Source organism: Ovis aries, chromosome 18, assembly GCF_016772045.2.
Source record: "Ovis aries strain OAR_USU_Benz2616 breed Rambouillet chromosome 18, ARS-UI_Ramb_v3.0, whole genome shotgun sequence".
NCBI lineage: Eukaryota > Metazoa > Chordata > Mammalia > Artiodactyla > Bovidae > Ovis > Ovis aries.
Genome location: NC_056071.1, coordinates 61,847,139 through 61,868,735, shown reverse-complemented (window position 1 = coordinate 61,868,735; position 21,597 = coordinate 61,847,139). Strand labels below are relative to the sequence as shown.

General features: G+C 51.9%; 1 protein-coding gene across 10 annotated transcripts in view; it reads left to right on the top strand.

The window, feature by feature from the left end:
- The window catches only part of BCL11B (BCL11 transcription factor B), a 101,914-nt gene extending 80,331 nt beyond the window's left edge, over positions 1–21,583 (top strand). For all 10 annotated transcript variants that reach the window (XM_060401475.1, XM_042235468.2, XM_027957379.3 and 7 more), the window contains one exon: positions 14,620–21,583. In XM_060401475.1, the coding sequence (XP_060257458.1) occupies positions 14,620–16,694 (2,075 nt within the window). In that variant the 3' untranslated portion in view covers positions 16,695–21,583. The remainder of the gene's footprint in view (positions 1–14,619) is intronic.
- The last annotated feature ends 14 nt before the right edge of the window (positions 21,584–21,597 follow it).

Below are 21,597 nucleotides of genomic sequence, written 5' to 3'. Positions count from 1 at the left end.
CCCATCTCCTTTGTCACCAGACAGCCTCAGCTCACCCTGCATACATCCTCTCACCCTTGGCCTTGCCGCTGCCTCCCTTTGCCCTCGTGGGGCTGGTGGGTGGGTGGTGCTGTGCCAGCCACGGGGCAGGAAGCACGTCTTGCCAGCCTCCTTGCTAAATCCTTGGTTGGGTCTAGCCACTGGGCCATCCAGCCTCGATGCTGGTGTTTGGAGAGTAGCGGAGGGGTGAGCCTGGTATAATTCTCTCCCCGATCTGAGGGTGTGTGTGTGTGTACACCTGCATTTTTGCATGAACCTGTGTGCAGCAGGTGTATAGCTGGCCTCCTCTTTTCCCTCACCTCCTGAGGTGTCTGGCGCCTCTCCGAACCCTCTGACTTCCCGATCACGCCGGGCAGCTCTGCTGTGCGGAGGGCATCCGGAAACCCTGGCGCTGGGAGCCGGGCCTGGCGAGGATGGCCATCTCCCCGCTGCCCGCAGGTTGGAGGGAGCTGGCGCTGTGGCAGAGGCGAGGCGTCGCAGAAGTGCCGCAGGTTTTCATATGGAAATGTGAAATAATGGGGTGATTAAATAGAGCTGTATATTAAAGTACATCTGACATTAGAATTACCATAATGTGCTGTAGCCTTAGGCTGAGTACTTTATTTGCCATCTGCGTCGGCCCAAAATCCCCCGGGGAAGCGCTAAAATATTCTGAATAAACTCAGCTCGAGTTCTTATTGAGAGTAAAATACCATTTGTGGCACGTCGTATTGATTCGTCTTAATTGTGGTGCAGAAAAGAACATTCACTTGCTGATGACTTTTGTGCTCGGTGACAAGCTGGCTGCAGTTACTCTAACACTGCAGTTGGTTAACCTGGTTGGGGCCAGCCGGGCACCTCGGTTCCAGCCCAGAAGCCAAGGTGCCACCTCAGAGGGCAGCACAGCTGGGGCTCCCTGCAGGGCCCTCTGCTGTCTTCCAGGGAGGGCGCCGGGGAGCAGGCGCCCCCTTCAGGGTGGAGACCCCCACCCCACCCCCACCCTCCTGGCCTCAGCTCCCAGGCAACACAGAGGCAATGACCGGCCATGGGGAAAGATGATGCCTCAGAAGTTGTCCTGGAGAGTCACGACCTCGGTCTCAGCTCTTGGTTGCAGGGACATACTAGGCGTACTTAAGAAAACAGAACTAAAAAGAGAAAAGGAAAGAGAAAGAAAGGAATCTGTTCACTCAGGCAAAGCCCAGCTTGGTTGGTTACCGGTTAGTGGCGGTGAGATCTGTTAACAGCCCCTCCAGCTCTTTGGCAGGGTGGGCGTGGGGGAGGCGGGTGGGGGTGGAGGGGGAGGGTTGGAAGTGCTTATGCATTAAATATAAATGAGTCGTTGGTTGGGGAAACACTTGGTGATCCAGACAGCGCTGCCCCATTCATAAGGTCCAGTTTTTACCCTATAATTGCCCATCATTATACACAATTTAAATATTCAAACATTCTCCACAAACCTTGGGCTAGCGTGTTTTTATTACAGATTCAGAACAAGGGAATAACCTTTAACTTCAGAGACAAATGAGGCAAATTTACAAGTGTGCGTCTGCTGTTTTCTTGTGTTTTATCAATCCCTGCGGACCCGAACACTTTTGCTGTAACGCCACTCAGAACAATATACATATATTACTGCTTGTTTGTGGTGTGTGGCTATGAGTCCCCTCTGCGTTAGCTAACCTATATAGCTCAGCGTCGAGGCTCTCCATAACGTCAATTATCTCCTCCGAGCTAAACGTACACTCCATTAAAACGAGATTTACTGCCCCTGTAATACTTCTTGGGGTGAAATGTGGAGATTTTTGTGGATTTAAGGAAACAGAGGATGGAGGCCTGCTGCATGAAGGAAGTTGTGAATTCAGAGAGGGGAGACTTCCTGTGTCAGCCAGAACGTGTGCGTGAGATGTGCTACACGCCCGTGTGTACACGCCAGCATTCACGCATGCGAGCAGCTTACCGCATGATTGGTTTTGCCCCTTAATTTCTTAATTTGCTCTGTATTTTTCCATTAAGTGATAAGGATGATCTGCTCTATGCTTCCTCTTCATGTTCTCTGCTAAATTCCTGTCCCTAGCATTCTAGAATCCTTTCAGAAAGCCTTACATTGGGGTGGGGGGAAGAATATATACATCTGTCAGCTCACCAGCACCCACTGGAAAAGTATAGGTTCTTTGCAGTGAAGTCTACAGAAAGCAGATTTCTGATGGTGTATTCGTCTGTCTCAGGGCAGGCATGTTATTCCCAATGCCTGTGCAACGTGGGGCGTGGGTACTATATAAAGATGGTCTGGGGGAATGGGCCGCAGGTTTCTGAGAATGCCGTAAGTGAGTTGCCGCATACAAACTGACTGTGTGTGTCCTGCCTCTGGCTCTTCCATCTGACTCGCAAACACCACAGTTCTCACCCAGCCCCAAGATGTCCCCACTGTTAGCGGTGTCGCTTTGTTTCGGGGCTGGCTGGCTGCTTCCTGAGCCTGAACTGCACACCTGGTGTGACCACAGAATCGAGCAGTTGAAATTGAGACTGTTTGCGGGGAAATCTAGGGTGCATGGTGCTTGCAGCTGTGGTTCAATTTTCATCCTTCCCTGTTCCGCTGAGAATCTGGACCGAGCCATTCCTGAAGGTGGCTTCACAGACTTTGGTGCTTGGATAAGCGGCTGGCTGGCATAACAGAACTTACGCTGGGGAGGCCGATTTAGAAGCCTCCTCGCTTCCTAGGCTAGTGATCCTCATAGATGGGGTTTGGAATTCTCTCTTTGTGTTTTCTACCTGGCCTCCCCCCCCACCCCGCCCGTTTCATGTCTTTATGCCTTATGGTTTCATACTTTGGGCAGGTCTGGTCTGAAACCAAACTCTCCCAGAGGTCCACCTCCATCCTTTCGTTGTCCTGAGATTTTGTTATACTGAACAGTTTGTGATTCGAGTAAGGCCTCTAGTATGGGCTTGAAAATCTTCATTAAAAAAAAAAAAAAAGTTTTCCTTGTGATGGAATTCGCAGCAGTGGAATGTGGTCTGTCTGCGGCTCAGTGTCTTGCCTGTTTTCAGAGCCTCCGCAGATGGATCCCACGTCCGCTCTTCAGTTCCACATCCAGGCCCTACCCTCCGTCAATCCAGGGTCCCACCTCCAAGCCTTCAGGCCTGCAGTTTCCTCTGCAGGGCACATCCTTTCTTTCCTTTCTCTGCAACGTGGACTCACGTTTCCTTCCGAGATCAGCCCCAGGGTCTCCTCTCGGGAGAAGTCCCCCTCGTCCTCCCAGCCTGTCACCCTCTCCTCCTCTGGGTCCTGGCACATGCTTTCTTAGTGACCTAGTGGCCTGAGCCTTAGTGGACACTTGTGGAGTCAGTAGCCTCTTGCTCTGGACTGCAGGCTCCACGTGGGTGTCCTTCTGCTCAGCGTCGGCCTGGCACGCAGAACAACACTGCCTGCCTGTGTGAAGGAAAGAAAGGAGGAAGGGACAAAGGTATAGACGTGCTGAGAAAAGCCTCCTGGCTGTTGCTTCCTCAGTATGGTCTCTGGGTAGAGGTGGAGTGTGACCTTGGGTGTTGTCCTGAAGGGCTCCTGGCTTTCTAGGAGGAGACTAAGACTACTGAAAGCTGGGAACCTTCTTCACACTGACCGGTTAGCCCTGGCTTTGGATGGCGTGTGCATGTTCCCTGTGCTGGAACCCTGCAGAGCCAGCAGGTTTCAGCCTCGGATGAAAACGCCTGCAGAATTTTCCGCAGAGCCTGGCCTTCCTCATCGCCTCTCCCTTCCTGCTTCCCCTTGCCTCCATCTGCAGCCACCAGAGCTGCTTTCTGTTCAGTTCACCCAAAGGTGCTCATGCACGGCCCCCCCACCCTGGATCTGGGCAGGTGCTGCTTTCCTTCTGTCTGGAACTCACCTCCATGTGGTGTTTCCTGCCTGCCTGCTCCCTGGATGCTCTGAGGTCACTCGGCAGGCCCTGGTGTGCCTCAGAATCCTTTGTGTCACAGCTTAGCCCACTCCTGCTCCCCGGTCCCCACCTGTGGTCTCCTGGGGGTGGGGAGGGGTCTTGGCTGATCCCTCCAAGTAGGTCCTGCTGTGGGTCCTAGCACCCAGCACATGTCGACTGGATGGATGAGCGAATGAATGAATGAGAAAGGCCTGTCCCTAGACCGTTTGGGACAAGATTACTCCTTGGGTGGAGTAACTTCCAAAGATGCCACTCTCGCTCCGCTCGTGTTTCTGTGCACCTGGGCTGTCTCGGGGGACGGCGGGGCCTCAGTGTGAGGCTGTGGTGGAGGCTGGGGGCCCAGTCCCCCAGCCCGGGGTAACTCCGGGCACCTGGAGCACAGAGGTGACCTCTACCGCAGGATGCTCTCAGAGTGAGTGGACTGTGGTGGAGTGAGGTTTCTCACGTGTTAGGCCGCTCTGTTCTCAGCCAAGCTCCGTGTGGCATTTCCTGCACACAGCCTACAGCTTGCGGCACCGGTCAGCTCGCTGGGGTGCACGGAAGCCGGTGGAATGGTTTGCTGTGGTGGGTTCAGGCCCCACCTCAAGGCCGGTTACAGCAGAGTCTGCAGGCCCGGTGGAGGGGCAGCCAGGTGTGTGTCGGATACAACCCAGGCCTGGGGCTCAGACCCAGGTGTGAATCTGGGCTCTGTGACCCAGCTGTCTGATCTGGGGCCCCTCACTTAACTGTGATGAGACTGAGTTTCTTTCTGATGCAGAACCTGGATTAGAACCCACTTTTCAGAGTCTCTGTGAGTGCCCTTTGGAGAGCACAAAGCCACCACTGGCTCGTGCAGGTTGTATGTGTGTCAAGCCCAGCAAAGTCAAGGAAAGGTGATGACAGGCAGTGATGAACGTCAAGTAGCAATCCCCCAAGGCTGTAGGGGCGTCCCAGGTGGCTCAGCAGTGAAGAATCTGCCTGCCAGCGTAGGAGAGGCAGGAGACCCTGGTTCGATCCCTGGGTTGGGAAGATCTCCTGGAGGAGGAAATGGCACCCCACTCCAGTATTCTCGCTTGAGAAATCTTATGGACAGAGGAGTCTGGCAGGCTACAGTCAATAGGGTTGCAAAGAGTTGGACACGACTGAGCAGCTAAACCTGCAAGGCCGTGGGGATACAGAGGGGGCTGTCCTGGGACCAGGTCTCAGAAGATGCTTGCGGGGTGAGAAGGAAGGGCAGGTCTTCCAGGTCGCAGGAATGGCAGGTGCGTGGAGCTGTGAGTTGCATGGGCAAGGCAAGGACCAGGAGGGTTGCAGGGGGCCAGGGCACTGGTGGGCAGTGAGTCCAGCCAGATGCTGAAGGCTGAGTGCTTGGCGCTTCGTCTGGGCAGCAGGACCATCAAGGCTGTGACTCAGGAGGGTCGCTGGCCCGCCTACTTGCCCACTCTGCCGGGGTGGCTCAGAGGTGGGTCGGGGCGGTGGAAGAGTGTCTAGATTCTTTAGAGTCACCTGGATCCCAGCGTGCTCTGGTGGGTGGAACACAGCCAGCAGGGAGGCGTGGGCGTGCTGGGTGGGGCCCTGCCCAGTGAGCCGGGGGAGCGGCGTGTTGTTGAACGCTGAGCTGAGCCCTGCTCCCCAGGCGGCCTCGCCCGGAGGGCCTCACCTGGAGGGCAGGTTCACGCAGACCCGGGCAGACGCCCTTCTCCTACCTGTGATGATTCCAGGGACCCCGACTGCAGGGTAGCAAGCAGCCAGAACTCAGCTAACACAGGCACGCCTGACTCTGAAGCACGTGTGCGTTTGTCACCCTGTGCGTGGCCAGAGTCCTGGCAGTGGAGGGTCAGCTTGGTCCTCAGGCAGCCTGGACTCCTGTTCCGATGATGGATTTTAAATAAATAACCCAAGGCCAGTCGGGTGGTCTCGTACAACCTGCTTGCGCTCTCTGAGCCGCCTCTGTCGCAAATGGTCACAGGCATAGAGTTAGCAGACTACATGGAGTGATGCAGGTTCTAAGCCCCCAAGTCAGCCAAGCCCTTGTATGCTTCTCTCTCCCAGCACCTTGAACTTGACCCTAGCACTCATTTTTTCATGAAATAATCGAGAGGGTTACCAGGTGCTCTTGTCTCCTCTGGGATTCGAGAGCTGCATCCCTGGAGACCAGCAGAATAGCTGGTGGATCAAGGGTGGCCAGCTCCTGCTTGTTCAGTGAGTGAATGCAAGGCAAGTATAGGACACAGCCTGCTACCTGCCCATTCAGCCCTGTATCCTGGTTCCCCACTTCCTGGGCTTGTATGAGCTGAGGTCCAGGGATGGCAGTTGCAGCTGTCCAGAGCTCTGGGTTCAAGAGGATTCCGAGGCTGGCAGGGCAAGTGCGGGTGGACCGATTGATGTCTGCCACAGCCGCTGGCAGAGGGGCCTTGGCTGTGTTGGACTGAGGCTGGCTCTGCAACTTCAGCAGCAGGGAGACCACTTAGTAGCAGTAGTGTTTCCCAGGTGGTGCTAGTGGGAAAGGACCTGCCTGCCAAAGCAGGAGAGGCAGGAGAGGCAGGAGACTCAGGTTCCCTCCCTGCGTTGGGAAGTTCCCCTGGAGAAGGGCATGGCAACCCACTCCAGTCTTCTTGCCTGGAGAATCCCATGGACAGAGGAGCCTGGGGGCTACTGTCCACAGGTCGCAAAGAGTGGGACGCAGCTGGGCAACTTGGCACACACAGTAGTCTTGTTACTGCCGTTACTACCAACCGGCACCAATACCCAACAGAGCACACCCACCGCTTCTGCACGAGATAGTCAGCACGGTTTCACTGAGTTGTTGCAGTTCTCGCCAAGAACAACGCGTCTGCACATTGCCTAGCACGTGGCTGGGAGGAAAGGTAAGCGATCCCAAGGTGTACACGACTGCCCCGTCTCCTGCCCCGGGTCCCTTGACTTGGGAGGGGCCTGGGTCTGCACCCTTTCCTCTTTTGACCAGGCTTCTATCCAGACCACAGCTGGCTGTGTGGCTTTGGGCGGATCACCTTCTCTCTTCTAGTCCTCAGTTTCCTCATCTGTGAAATGGTGCTGATGACAGTCCTTGACCTTGGGGGTTGTTGTGAAGACAGTCCGCCTTAATTGCGTGAGGCTCATGGAAGGCTTTAAAGACAGTTGACTGTTACTGCTGCCATTATTTCCCCTCCCCCCCCCCCCCCCCGCCCCCAGCTCCACCACCTCTCTCGGAGAGGCTGAGGTTTGTTTGGTAGCTTGTGTTGGAAGTACTGATGCTGAAGCTGCAACTCCAGTACTTTGGCCACCTGATGCTAAAAACTGACTCATTGGAAAAGATCCTGATGCTGGGAAAAATTGAAGGCAGGAGGAGAAGAGGATGACGGAGGATGAGATGGTTGGATGGCATCACTGGCTCAATGGACATGAGTTTGAGCAAGCTCTGGGAATTGGTGATGGACAGGGACATCAGAACAAGCAGGGGTGCTTGTAGATTTCATAGATGACTATGCTCAGAAATGATATGAATATGAAACTTACAAAGGTTCCCCCCCACCCAAGGAAACCAATTGAAAGTTTTCTTTCTGGGATCATGAAAGGGGAGATACTCTTTAATAAGGGGTCTACACATATCTAGAGATAATGTCCTTAGTTGCTTCAGTTGTGTCCAACTCTTTGCAACCCCATGGACTGTAGCCTAGTAGGCTTCTCTGTCCATGAGATTCTCCAGGCAAGAATACTAGAGTGGATTGCCATGACCTCATCCAGGGGATCTGATAATATTGATAATAATTATTATCATTTTGGGACTGAAAAGACAGCACTGTTAGTAGGCATAGATTCTGTTGGAGGACTAGGTGGCCGGCCAGTGGGTCCAGCCCTCTCCTTGGGCACTGGGCATCATAAAACCCAGAGAGGGAAAGCGGCCTACCCTTCCATCTGACTGCCCAGCATCTCATCACCCCTTCTCCAGGTCCTGAGTGACCTGTTGTCTCGGGGACTCGCCTGCTCTTGTGAAACATCTTCACTCCCGGGACAAGCCCATGGTGGACCTGACTGGCTTCCATCAAAGGGTAATCAATGTCCTTCACTGGGAGGGCACACACAGTGTGGCAGGAGGACCTTTTCATTGTGAAACAGGCCCCGACAAGGGAGAGAATGGTCCATCTCTCAGGTGCTGCTGGGGGGCAGCGGGATGGAGCCAGGGGTGGGGAAACCTGTGCAGGGGTGTGGCCCTCCCCTTGCTCTCGAGGGGAGGCAGGGCTCTTGCTTCTCTCAGTTGCAGCATCCTTGTGTGCCAGCAGGGATGTGGACCTGGCCTGGCCCCCTCAGAGGTCATATTTGAGCGAAATGCCTTGATCGCTATGAAAATGCCAAACCACCTGTCAAGTGCTTCGCAAGCCACAGAGGGACACGTGAAGCCAAGACTCAGTTCGTTCTTCAGCATCCAAGTGTCAGGACTCTCACTTTTGCCTCCACCTTTGGGTGGAGGAAGGCCCTGGCTGGGGATCACCGCAGGCCCTGCTTGAGCTGGGTGGCGGTGTCCGCTTGTGGCTCTGGAGAAGCCCTGAACCACTAAATCCCCCGCAGGCAGCAATACCCTTCTAGTTGGTATCACTCGGCCTTAGGAGAGCCCTTTTAAACTATTGCTCTCAATTACGGCCTTTTTATTGAATAATAACTCAATTAAAGGTGTGCTTTTTATTGAACATCCCTGATACCTTTATTGGTATTATTAGAGTAACCAGCATAATAGGGAGGAACAATTATTTCAGTGCTCATTAAAACACGCGCGCGCACACACACACACACACACACACACACACACACACACTGGCGGAGGGAGAGCAGCATTTCATTGCAGGAGCCCAGTTGCGTGTTGGTTCCCAAGAGTCACAATAAAAAATGATGTTTCCTCAACGTTTGCAAGTTTCTATTTCCCTGGAACCTCTAATGCATTAGGCCGGCTGCATTAAAATTCCTCCAGGGTTTTATTACAGCCAGAGTTACACAGAAGGGCACCGCCTGAAACATCCACTGCCAGGTACAAGATGGATAATAAAACACGAAACATACAAAGCCCAACCATAATACGTGCATGTGTGGTGATGTGTGGATTTTATAGGGATCGCGTGGGATCTCATTTGCTCCCCCAGCCCTCTTCGGAAGCTGGCATGTTATTCCCATTCTACTGATGAGGAAATGAAGCTCAGAGGGGTAAAGTGACTTGGTTGACCTTGTTGTTTAATTGCTAAGTATGTCCGACTCTTTGTGACCCCATGGACTAAGAAAATGGCAACCCACTCCAGTACTCTCGCCTGGAAAATTCCATGGATGGAGGAGCCTGGTAGGCTGCAGTCCATGGGGTCAAAAAGAGTCGGACACGACTGAGCGAATTCACTTTCTTTCTTTCTGTGGTTCCTTTTGGAGAAGGAAATGACAACCCACTTTACTGTTCTTGCCTGGAGAATCCCATGGACAGGGGAGCCTTGGTGGGCTACAGACTGTGGGTTGCAAAGAGTCGAACACAACTAAGCAATTAACACACACAACACACATAGCCTGCCAGGCTCTTCTGTCCATGGGATTTCCCAGGCAAGAATACTGGAGTGTGTTGCCACTTCCTTCTCCTGACCCAGGGATTGAACCCATGTTTCCTGCATTGTAGGCAGATTCTTTACCACTGAGCCACCTGGGAAGCCCCTTGATTGACATCTTCCTGCAGGGAATGGCGAGGTATGAACTTGTGTCGCTGTTCAGGGTTCTTGTAACAGTGATCTCAGGGAGGGTTTTGAATTACAGAAAAACACAAGGGTCTCTCTTGAAAGCCAGTACAGCGAAGAAGGTCCGGTGTGGGTTTCTGCCAACAGATACCAAAAGCGTCTGAGGAAGGAAAAGGGACGGAAGCAGACAAGGAAACACGCTGGCCTTGGGTTCTGAGTTGCCAGGCCCGATGTAGTGATCCCAATGCAGCTGACATTTCTAGGTCTGTAGGCCAGGCTTAATGTTGCTGGGTAAGTTGCTTCAGGGCTTCCCTGGTGGCTCAGATGGTAAAGAATCTGCCTGCATTGCGGGAGATGTGGGTTCGATCCATGGGTCAGAAGGATCCCCTGGAGAAGGGAATGGCAACCCACTCCAGTATTCTTGCCTGGAGAAATCTATGGACAGAGGAGGCTGGTGGGCTACACCCCAAGGGGTTGCAAAGAGTCCTACACGACCGAGCAACTAACACTTTTCAACTTCCAGGTCGCTTCAAAATAATCTAGGTGTTGACCTCTCGGTGGGAACCTTGGTGGCAGCCACAGTGGCAGCGTGTTGGGGCATGGCCCCTGTCTGGGCCATCAGCAAAGCTGGCACCAGCTGGAGCTTCCAACTCATCTCTGGGCAAGTGGCCCTGAGCTCCAGGAGCAGGGACAGCCCTGCGTCCGAAGCAGCCCTCTCACCGAGGGGCTTCTGCCACATTTAAAAATGAGCCGTCTGTGACTGTGTGCTGCCTTTTAAAATATTTAGTGAGTTTTTGAATAGAAGAATGTTCTGAGTGGCTCTTCAAAGCCTTTCTGACATTGTTCAGTTTTCAAAAGTGAGCAGTCCCAGTGCTCAAGGCTACTTCTAGGCAACAGATAACCGTGAAGTGGAAGTATGGAAATGAACATTTTATTAAAAAAAAAAAGTTAAGGGGAGAGTGGAAAGAGCATTGTTTAGGAAGGGGCTTTGAGGACTGGGAGATTTAAAAACATTGGAAGCTGTCAGATCCTGGGATAGACTGTCCCCTGCTGTGAATCTTGCCATGGCGTGGAGGGAAGTGAGGGGACCAGATTGTTCAAAGGCAAGGAAAAGCGCTTACCCTGGCATGATCTGGGACCCTGGAATCTGATTTGGTGGGTGCATGCACAGAGCTCTTCCCCCACCTGATGATAAATTCCGAACAGGTTAACGTCCTCCTTCTGGCTTCCCTGGTGGCCCAGAGGTAAAGAATCTGCCTGCCAACGCAGGAGACACAGGTTTGATCCCTGGGTGGGAAAGAAACTCTTGGAGGAGGAAATAGCTACCCACTCCAGTATTCTTGCCTGGGAAATCTCATGGACAGAGGAGCCTGGCTGGCTACAGTCCTTGGGGTCGCGAAAGAGTTGGACAGGACTGAAGGATGAGACTACAGCAAGCAAAACTTCCTCCTTAGACTTCTCTAAGTTAGAATCTTATAAATGTCTTTCACTCTTTTTGTTTTGTCTTTAAAAAAAAAAAAAAACCAAAAAACAAGAAATGGAAACCTCTGAGTTCTTTAGAACGTGCAGCTACACGCTTCTCAGCAGCTGCTGCTTGAGTTTAAAAAAATATATGTAAATCGGCCATTTCATTCCTGGCCTGCCCCAGAGTTTTGCACTGTCTTCTGATACCCGCATTCCTCAGGGGCAATAGAACTTTCCAGAAAGTGTGTGGCCATCAGAACAAGAAACAGGAAGTGCTCCAGAGAGACCCAAGGAAATGAAGATGATGAAAAAAGAGATTAGGGGAAAGGAGGTGGCCCAAGTTGAAAACACAAGGAACCAGAGCTGCTGTGTGTGTGGAACTCGGTTACTGAGAGTGGCTGGAGTCCAGGTGCAGAGTCCAGAGTGCTCTCTCTCTCTCTTTTTTTTTTAAATTTATTTTTATTGATTTACAGTTGAAAGCAACGGATTTTTAAAATTGTTTTATTGGCTGTGCCGGGTCTTTGCTGCTGTGTGCGCTTTTTCTAGTTGCGGTGCTCCGAGTTCTCACTGTGGTGGCTTCTCTTGCTGCAGACCACGTCTCTAGGGCGTGTGGGCTCGGTAGGTATTTGTGGGTCCTGGGCTCCAGAGCACAGGCGCAGTAGTTGAGGTGCACGGGCTGAGTTGCTCTGCCACAAGTGGGCTCTTCCCGGATCAGGGATCGAACTCGAGTCTCCTGCACCGGCAGGCGGCTTCATTACCATCCAGCCACCAGGGAGTCCAGCGCTCTTTAACTGGAAGATCTATGGCCTTGTGGGAGGTGGCACTCATTTGTGTTATTAGCTCCTGGTGCCAGAGAAGGATGTTTTCTTTATCTTCTTATTTATTACATATTTATTCTGCCTTGTTTCAGAAAAGGATTTGAGGAGGGCGATGGCACCCCACTCCAGTACTCTTGCCTGGAAAATCCCATGGACGGAGGAGCCTGGTAGGCTGCAGTCCATGGGGTCTCGAAGAGTTGGACACAACTGAGTGACTTCACTTTCACTTTTCACTTTCATGCATTGGAGAAGGAAATGGCAACCCACTCCAGTGTTCTTGCCTGGAGAATCCCAGGGATGGGGGAGCCTGGTGGGCTGCCATCTATGGGGTCGCACAGAGACTGAAGCAACTTAGCAGCAGCAGCAAACACTATGGCGTCTGGCCAGCTCTCCCGTGAGACTGAGGTGAACTGTTCTGTCGTTCCCCACATATATCACCTAATAAGCCAGGACAGGAGATGGCACCTCCAAGAAGACTGTGCATCTCTGGGCTGTAGCATCGTCATGTGCCAGTAGGGATGTGGTCCTGGCCTGGCCTCCTTCGGCGGTCATGTGACGATGAAATGCACCCCCCCAAAAAATGGCCTTTTGTTGCAATAGTGGGTAGGCACACAGGAAGGGAAGGTTGAAGTGTCAGTGTGGCCTTACCGCTCCCAAAGCGAGGAACACAGCTGCCCAGGGCCTTGGGAAGGCCTCCCTGCCCGTTTCTGGTGGGGGGGATTCTCCTGAGGGGCTCCAGCATGGGGAACTGAATTAATGCAGACATGCTGGGAGAAGGAAGTTTCCCAGACACCCCGGAGAAAGAAAATGGCCTCAGAAGTTCTCCTGGAGCTGGGTTTAAAAATGAGGGGAAGCTGAGCTTTGGAATCCTTTTTCCCTTTCTGTCCGTTCCCCCATCACCCACCCACTGGTCTCCTCACTACCAAATCTGGAGACACGTGTCCTGTTGGATACGAGTGTGCAGTAATGACCGTGGACCACCAGACTTGGAAGGCATGTCTTAGTTCCCAGCGGTGGGTGATCTGGCCCAGTTGGTTCTGTGTTGTGGAGAATCTCCACGCTGACCCCTGACTCCTGGAGGACCCCCCACACACTGCATGGCTCAGCGAGGTCCAGGCTCCTTTGAAGCTATCAAGTCTAACCCATAAGGAACTTGGGGTATTTGTTCTCAGAGTCCACAGAGTTTTGACTGCTAAGGGTGAAGCCCCCAAGAAACATACTTCTTGGGTGGGAATCAAAGAAACAAAAACTCCATCTCTATATGGGATTTCAGAAGTCCCTCCTCTTTTGAGGAGGGGCTGTACTTCCCCTTCCCTTCCTGATCCCGGGTTTGGAAACTAACAGACACCTTTGGCTTCACTGGGGAGTTTGCAGCTACTGTACTTTATCAGTGTTAAAATCTTCCAGGTACAAGGAAGTCTGAAAAAACAAAAAGGGTTGTTTTTTTTTTTTTTTTCCACGACCTCGGCTGTGATGCCATGTTCCCTTTCCGTTCTCCAGCCAGTGAGCGAGTGTGAGGGGGCAGGGCAGGGCCTGCCCACACCTGTCCCGTTTCACAGAGTGTTAGGAGAGCTTCAGGCTGGAGAAATAGCCAGTATCACCCGCAGGTTGAGGATGTCGGCCACGAAATAGGTGCTGGTTGGAAGGTCCAGGCTCCCATTTTGTGACCGCCCCCAACGATGGACAAAGACAAGGATGTTTTGGCTCCATGCCACCAACGTCCACTAACACTGGCTCCTGATGCCAGAGCCCAGTTTGTCACAAACTCACACTTGCACTGATCATCCTGATCGCCCTGTCAGAGGTGACACTCTTTCATTCAGCCTTCTGGCAAGGGGCCTCATATAGGCCAGTGCCCCGCCCTGGGGGGTTTCAAGGCCAGATTCCATGCTGTGGTTAGGGGTGTATGTGTGTGTGTGTATGAGGCCGCAAGGGCAGTGATGGGGGGTGGGGTGGGCAGCTGCGGTGATGTTCTTACGATGCTGAAGTCCTATTCATACGAGAATCCCTGTTTAACTTGGATGGTGCTTTCTGCACAGGCACTGGTGTATGAAACCCTATGATTTCCAGTAGTTCCACTCCCAAATGATGCAGAGGTTATCAGCCAGTTCTGTTAAAATGTTTGCGAGGTGATTCAGTTTGATTTGTGTTTCTTAGAACATCCTTGGATTGAAGATTTGCCTAGTTATGACTGGGTGGGGAGGTGGGGGGAGTTGTTTTGTCCCCCAGAGAGGTTTGGCAATGCCTGGAGAGATTTTTGATCCTCATGACTGGGAGGGGAGGGAGTGCGACTGGCTTCTAGTGGGTATGCCTCCAAACATCCTACAAGGCGCAGGACAGTACCCCTCCCACTCCCCACCCCACCCTCAAAGAACTACCAGGATCTACAGGATGGCTGAACTTTGCCCCGCTGTCTTTTAGGCAGCCCAGCCTTGGTATACTTGCCATTGTTGGAATCAGGCTTTCTCACAAATATCTCCTTTGGCTTCTGAGATGATGGGTTTAAAGACACCATGTTACAAGGGCACAGAGCGAGGTCTACCAATTGGAGTAACAGCCACACAGAGGCTTCTTTAGCCTGTGCGCCAGGAGGTCTGCCGGGGGTCGCTGGCCTGGGCCTGCTCGGCAGTGGTCTGCTGCCGCCCCCGAGAGCCGCGCCGCCGCCCGCATCTCACGTCTCTCCTGCCTCTTTCTGTCCGTGTGTCTCCGCAGGTAAAGATGAGCCTTCCAGCTACATTTGCACCACATGCAAGCAGCCCTTCAACAGCGCGTGGTTCCTGCTGCAGCACGCGCAGAACACGCATGGCTTCCGCATCTACCTGGAGCCCGGGCCGGCCAGCAGCTCGCTCACGCCACGGCTCACCATCCCGCCGCCGCTGGGGCCCGAGGCCGTGGCCCAGTCCCCGCTCATGAATTTCCTGGGCGACAGCAACCCCTTCAACCTGCTGCGCATGACGGGCCCCATCCTGCGGGACCACCCGGGCTTTGGCGAGGGCCGCCTGCCCGGCACGCCGCCGCTCTTCAGCCCGCCGCCACGCCACCACCTGGACCCGCACCGCCTCAGCGCCGAGGAGATGGGGCTCGTCGCCCAGCACCCCAGTGCCTTCGACAGAGTCATGCGCCTGAACCCCATGGCCATCGACTCGCCCGCCATGGACTTCTCGCGGCGGCTCCGCGAGCTGGCGGGCAACAGCTCCACGCCGCCGCCTGTGTCCCCGGGCCGCGGCAACCCTATGCACCGGCTCCTGAACCCCTTCCAGCCCAGCCCCAAGTCCCCGTTCCTGAGCACGCCGCCGCTGCCGCCCATGCCCCCCGGTGGCACGCCGCCACCGCAGCCGCCGGCCAAGAGCAAGTCGTGTGAGTTCTGCGGCAAGACCTTCAAGTTCCAGAGCAATCTCATTGTGCACCGGCGCAGCCACACCGGCGAGAAGCCCTACAAGTGCCAGCTGTGCGACCACGCGTGCTCGCAGGCGAGCAAGCTCAAGCGCCACATGAAGACGCACATGCACAAGGCCGGCTCGCTGGCAGGCCGCTCCGATGACGGGCTCTCGGCTGCCAGCTCCCCGGAGCCCGGCACCAGCGAGCTGACCGGGGAGGGCCTCAAGGCGGCCGACGGTGACTTCCGCCACCACGAGAGCGACCCTTCCCTGGGCCATGAGCCCGAGGAGGAGGACGAAGAGGAGGAGGAGGAGGAGGAGGAGCTGCTGCTGGAGAACGAGAGCCGGCCCGAGTCGAGCTTCAGCATGGACTCGGAGCTCAGCCGCAACCGGGAGAACGGCGCCGGCGGTGGCGGTGGCGGCGGGGTGGCCGGCGTGCCGGGCGCGGGCGGCGGCGCCGCGGCCAAGGCGCTGGCTGACGAGAAGGCGCTGGTGCTGGGCAAGGTCATGGAGAACGTGGGCCTGGGCGCGCTGCCGCCGTACGGCGACCTGCTGGCCGACAAGCAGAAGCGCGGCGCCTTCCTGAAGCGCGCGGCCGGCGGTGGCGGGGGTGGCGGGGACCCGGGCGACGACGACGACGCCGGGGGCTGCGGCGACGCGGGCCCCGGGGGTGCGGTCAACGGGCGCGGCGGCGGCTTCGCGCCGGGCGCCGAGCCTTTCCCCGGCCTCTTCCCGCGCAAGCCGGCGCCGCTGCCCAGCCCCGGCCTCAACAGCGCGGCCAAGCGCATCAAGGTGGAGAAGGACCTAGAGCTGCCGCCTGCCGCGCTCATCCCGTCCGAGAATGTGTACTCGCAGTGGCTGGTGGGCTACGCGGCGTCGCGGCACTTCATGAAGGACCCCTTCCTGGGCTTCACGGACGCGCGCCAGTCGCCCTTCGCCACGTCGTCCGAGCACTCGTCCGAGAACGGCAGCCTACGCTTCTCCACGCCGCCCGGGGACCTGCTGGACGGCGGGTTGTCGGGCCGCAGCGGCACGGCCAGCGGGGGCAGCACGCCGCACCTGGGCGGCCCGGGCCCCGGGCGGCCGAGCTCCAAGGAGGGCCGGCGCAGCGACACGTGCGAGTACTGCGGCAAAGTGTTCAAGAACTGCAGCAACCTGACGGTGCACCGACGGAGCCACACCGGCGAGCGGCCTTACAAGTGCGAGCTGTGCAACTACGCGTGCGCGCAGAGCAGCAAGCTCACGCGCCACATGAAGACGCACGGGCAGATCGGCAAGGAGGTGTACCGCTGCGACATCTGCCAAATGCCCTTCAGCGTCTATAGCACCCTGGAGAAACACATGAAAAAGTGGCACGGCGAGCACTTGCTGACTAACGACGTCAAAATCGAGCAGGCGGAGAGGAGCTAAGCGCGTGTGCGCGTGTGTGCGCGCGCGGGCCCGGGCCCCACCCCGCGCACCTGTACAGTCGCCCCGTCGCCAAGCGAGAGAATGCTGACCTGACACTTGCCTCCGCGTCACCGCCGCTCGGCGCCCCCCGCGGGTCCCCGGGGCCCAGGGGAGGCGGCCCTCCAACCTAACCTGTGTCTGCGAAGTCCTATGGAAACCCGAGGGTTGATTAAGGCAGTAAAAACAAACAAAAAAAATTGTGGAGCCTTTTAACTGTGCAATAATTTCTGTATTTATTGGGTTTTGTAATTTTTTTGGCATGTGCAGGTACTTTTTATTGTTATTCTTTCTGTTGAAATTCCTTTAAGAGATTTTGTTGGGTATCCATCCCTTCTTTAGTTTTTTTTTTTTTTTCTTTAACCCAGTAGTAGCCTGAGCGATGACTCCTGAGCTCTGTAGAGGGGAAGCTATCTTTTAAATTATAATTTTTTGGGGGGGGGAGGGCGCTGCTTTTTTGAAATCTAAGCTAAGCATGTGTAATTTCTTGTGAAGAAGCCAACACTTAAATGACTTTTAAAGTTGTTTACTTTTTTATTCTGTTTTTTTTTTTGTCCTGAAATAAAAAGTGGCATGCGTTTTTTTTTGGGGGGGGGAGGGGGGTGGATGTACAGCGATAACAATCTTTAAAGTTGTAGCACTTTGTTTCAGAATTGAAATGGAGCTGTAGCACTGATGATGTCCTGAGTAAGGGAGGCCTTTTCTGTGTTGACTTCAACCTTGCCATACATAAGGAAACCTTTGAATGGTGGGCTTTCCCTCCCCTCCCCCCCAAATACTCAGCACTGCCAGAGAAACAGGAGTTTTTGAGGACTTTGCCCCAGAAAACGGCCCAAGAGCATTCTAAAATAGTGCATTCCCAGCAGATCCCATCCGTTTCTTGGAATGTTGGTGTGCCCTGGAATGCCATCTCTGCTATTTGCCATAGATTAGACGAAATAAAATAGGCTGAGGGTACTTTGGGGGGTAGATAGATGGTGGTGGCCTGCAGTAACACAGAAAGGAAAGAAACCAGCCGTGTTCTTTCAGGCTTCTTCTGGCTTGACAGTTTCTCTCTCTTTTTATCACCCTCAATACAGAAATCCTAAGTCATACGTTGCTACCAGTGACAACAGACCGTTTCTCAAGCAGACAAGTGTCCTGATGGTGACTGGAGGGAAGTTAGTATTCTCTCTGCACACTGATGACATTGTACGGATGGGGTGGGCGGAATCTTGCCAATTTCAGTTCCCTTTTACTGCAAAGCGGGAAGAGTTCCATCCGAAGGTGCCCAGAGCTACTTCCGTTTTTTTTTTTTTTTCTATCCCATTAGGTTGGAAGGTACTAAGCATTGGACTGTTCAGATTAGACATTTGAATTCTGTTGACCCGCACTTTAAAGCTTTTGTTTGCATTTAAATTAAATGGCTTCTCAACAAGAAATTGCAGCATCTTCTTCTTTTTGGCCCAGAGGTGGGTTAAACTGTAAGGGATGGCTGAGATTGAGTGTCAGTATTGCTAAGCATGGCATTCACAGTACTGGCACTATAAAGAACAAAATAAAATAATAATTTATTGGACAGTGTTTCTACTGCCATTCAATTTGATGTGAGTGCCTTGAAAACTGATCTTCCTATTTGAGTCTCTTGAGACAAATGCAAAACTTTTTTTTTCTTTTGCAATGAAAGACTTTTTAAAAAAAATAAAATGAGAAAAGTACATTTCTTTAGAAACAAAGCCACATTTACTTTAAATAAATTTTCAAAAATCCTGGTTGAAGACGTGAAAATGCCATAAGACCCAATCAAATGAAGAAATAAACCCAGCACAACCCTGGATATCCATTAGCTGAATTAACCTCAGCCCCTTTTGCCTGTGGGACAACGCTGCTTAGATGTGGAGTGGAGGTGACTTACTGCTGAATTAAAACTCAAGTGACACAAGGTACAAGTTGATATTGTTGAATGAAAAAACAATTCAGGAACAATGGCTAATTTTTTTCTAAAGTTAAATTTAGTGCACTCTGTCTTAAAAATACGTTTACAGTATTGGATACATACAAGGGTAAAAAAAAAATTGTGTGTATGTGTGTTGGAGCGATCGTTTTTTTCAAAGTTTGCTTAATAGGTTATTAAAAAAAAATGCCACAGTGGCTGCGTGTATATTGTTTTCTTTTGGTGACGGGGTTTTAGTATATATTATATATATGAAAATTTCTTGATTACTGTAAAAGTGGACCAGTATTTGTAATAATCGAGAATGCCTGGGCATTTGACAAAACAAGAAAAAAAAACCCTTTTCTTTTCCTTGAAAATGTTGCAGTAAAATTTAAATGGTGGGTCTATAATAATTTGTTCTTGTCACAGTAACTGTAAAGTCGGAGTTTTAGTAAATTTTTTTCTGCCTTGGGTGTTGAATTTTTATTTCAAAAAATGTATAGAAACTTGTATTTGGGGATTAAAAGGGGATTGCTACACCATGTAGAAAAAGTATGTAGAAAAAAAAGTGCTTAATATTGTTATTGCTTTGCAGAAAAAAACCCCCACATTTCTGATCTGTGCTTAATTCTCTCCTCCCACCTCCCTCTGGAATGGATATATTGGTTGGTTCATATGATGTAGGCACTTGCTGTATTTTTACTGGAGCTTGTAATTTTTTAACTGTAAGCTTGTCCTTTTAAAGGGATTTAATGTACCTTTTTGTTAGTGAATTTGGAAATAAAAAGAAAAAAAAAAACAAAAACAAGCAGGCTGCCATAATATATTTTTTTAATTTGGCAGGATAAAATATTGCAAAAAAAAATTTGTATGTTAAGACCTATTGTACAGGAGGAAAAAAAAAAAAGGGTTGTTTGACAACCTTCGAGGAAAAGAAACAAAAGGAAATAGCTAAATGCTTTGGTTCACAAATCATTTTAGTTGTATATATTTTTGTCAGAATTGGCCTCTACCAAGGACTGTTCGAAATAGGGCTTCAGTCTGAGTGCCCTGAACCTTGCATCAAGGCTCCCTGGTGTGGCCACAGCAGATCGGATGGGAAATTCTTTATTCGCGTTGAGTGGAGAAATCAGTTTTTTTGTCAAGATGTCGGTACCATTTCACAGAGCCCTCCCTTCTCTGCGAGGCATCTGTAAAGATGTCAGACGTGGAGGAGAGAGCGCAGGCCTTCTCTTCACCACCCACCACCACCACCACCTCTCCCACCCTTCAGAGCAGAAAGAAACGCAAACCGAGCTTTCTCTAGTCCTTGAGAGAACATCAAACAAGCAAGCAAAGCAAAACAAAACAAAATGTGATAAAGGGAGCTGGCGTATCAGCTCAGACGTGGTCTGCGGCTGGGACCAGCGCAAATTGAATTTCAGGAAGGGGTCCCCATCACAGCCAGGACCTTTTCATCGTGGAGAGTGGTGGCCTGCTGTCTTTCTTACCTGCTCTGCTGCTTTCTCTCCGGAACCTACATTCCGTCAGTCTCCAAATGCCTAGGGCCTGGGACGAATTCGGTGCCTTTCCGTAGTTCTTTCTCTTTCCTTCCCACGTGTTTCCTCTCCATCTTCCCACCCCTGTCGGTCCTCGGTGTGCTCATGTTTATCTGATTTATTTCTCCCTCTCTGTCCCCCCCGCCCCCCCCTTTGTTTTTGTAAAGCCAAGTAGCTTTAAGATAATAAAGTGGTGGTTTTTTGGATGAGGGAATAATACGTTTAAAAAAAAATACCTATATCAGGAAGCCATTTTTTATTTCAGGAACTCTAAGAAACCATTATATTTCAGGTTATGAAAGTATAAGCAAGCATCCTTTTGGGCAATTTCTTTACCAAATGCAGAAATCTCTCTTCTGGGCGCTTTTCTGTTTGATACGCTTTTCCTCCTTGCCACTTACCTTTGCAAAGTGAAAAGAAGGGGGGAGGAGGCAGAAGATCAAGCTGAGATGTTTGTTTCCTACCTGTTTGACCTGAAGCCCCACGGGCTGCGCTTTTCTCTGGGTGCCCTGGGGAGGTCCTTGAGCAGCCTCCAAGGCAATCCTCCTGTAGTTACAAAAGCTAGCCAGCTCTCACCAGCTTCCGCAAAGTCACCACGATGCCAGAATCAAGCCATCCCAAAGCACAAAGAGTGTGTCTCTGACGACTGCAGAGAAATGAGCATTTTTGCTTCCCTTTTTTTGTGTTTAAAAAGCCAACACTGAAGCAGATGACCCAGTGAGAGAAGCCCCGGGCCCCGGGGGGACCCAGCTGACCCCAGGCCGGTTTTCCACACTGCCACAACTTGGTTCAAAGTTGCCCCCAATTGGAACCTGCCACTTGCCATTTGAGGGTCTTTCATGGGGGAGGAGGAGGCTGACTTCCTCTAAGCAAAAATGTGAAAAGTAGGGAAGTCAGCCTTTCGTTCCGGTCCTAAGTGACGGTCAAGGATTTTCGTGGAACACAGGCAAACCCATGAATTTTGGTGCTCCTTGTATCAGCTCTGCGAAGCAAAGTTACATTGAGTCAAATTGCTTGCATTTGTACTGGCAAGGCGAAATATTTTTATTACCTTTTCTATTACTTATTGTATGAGCTTTTGTTGTTTACTTGGAGGTTCTGTCTTTTACTACAAGTTTGGAACTATTTATTATTGCTTGGTATTTGTGCTCTGTTTAAGAAACGGGCACTTTTTTTTTATTGTGGATAAAATGTTGAGATGACAGGAGGTCATTTCAATATGGCTTAGTAAAATATTTATTGTTCCTTTTATTCTCTGTACAAGATTTTGGGCCTCTTTTTTTCCCCTTAATGTCACGATGTTCAGTTCAGCATGTGTCTGCCATTTCATTTGTACGCTTGTTCAAAACCAAGTTTGTTCTGGTTTCAAGTTATAAAAATAAATTGGACATTTAACTTGATCTCCAAACCTTGT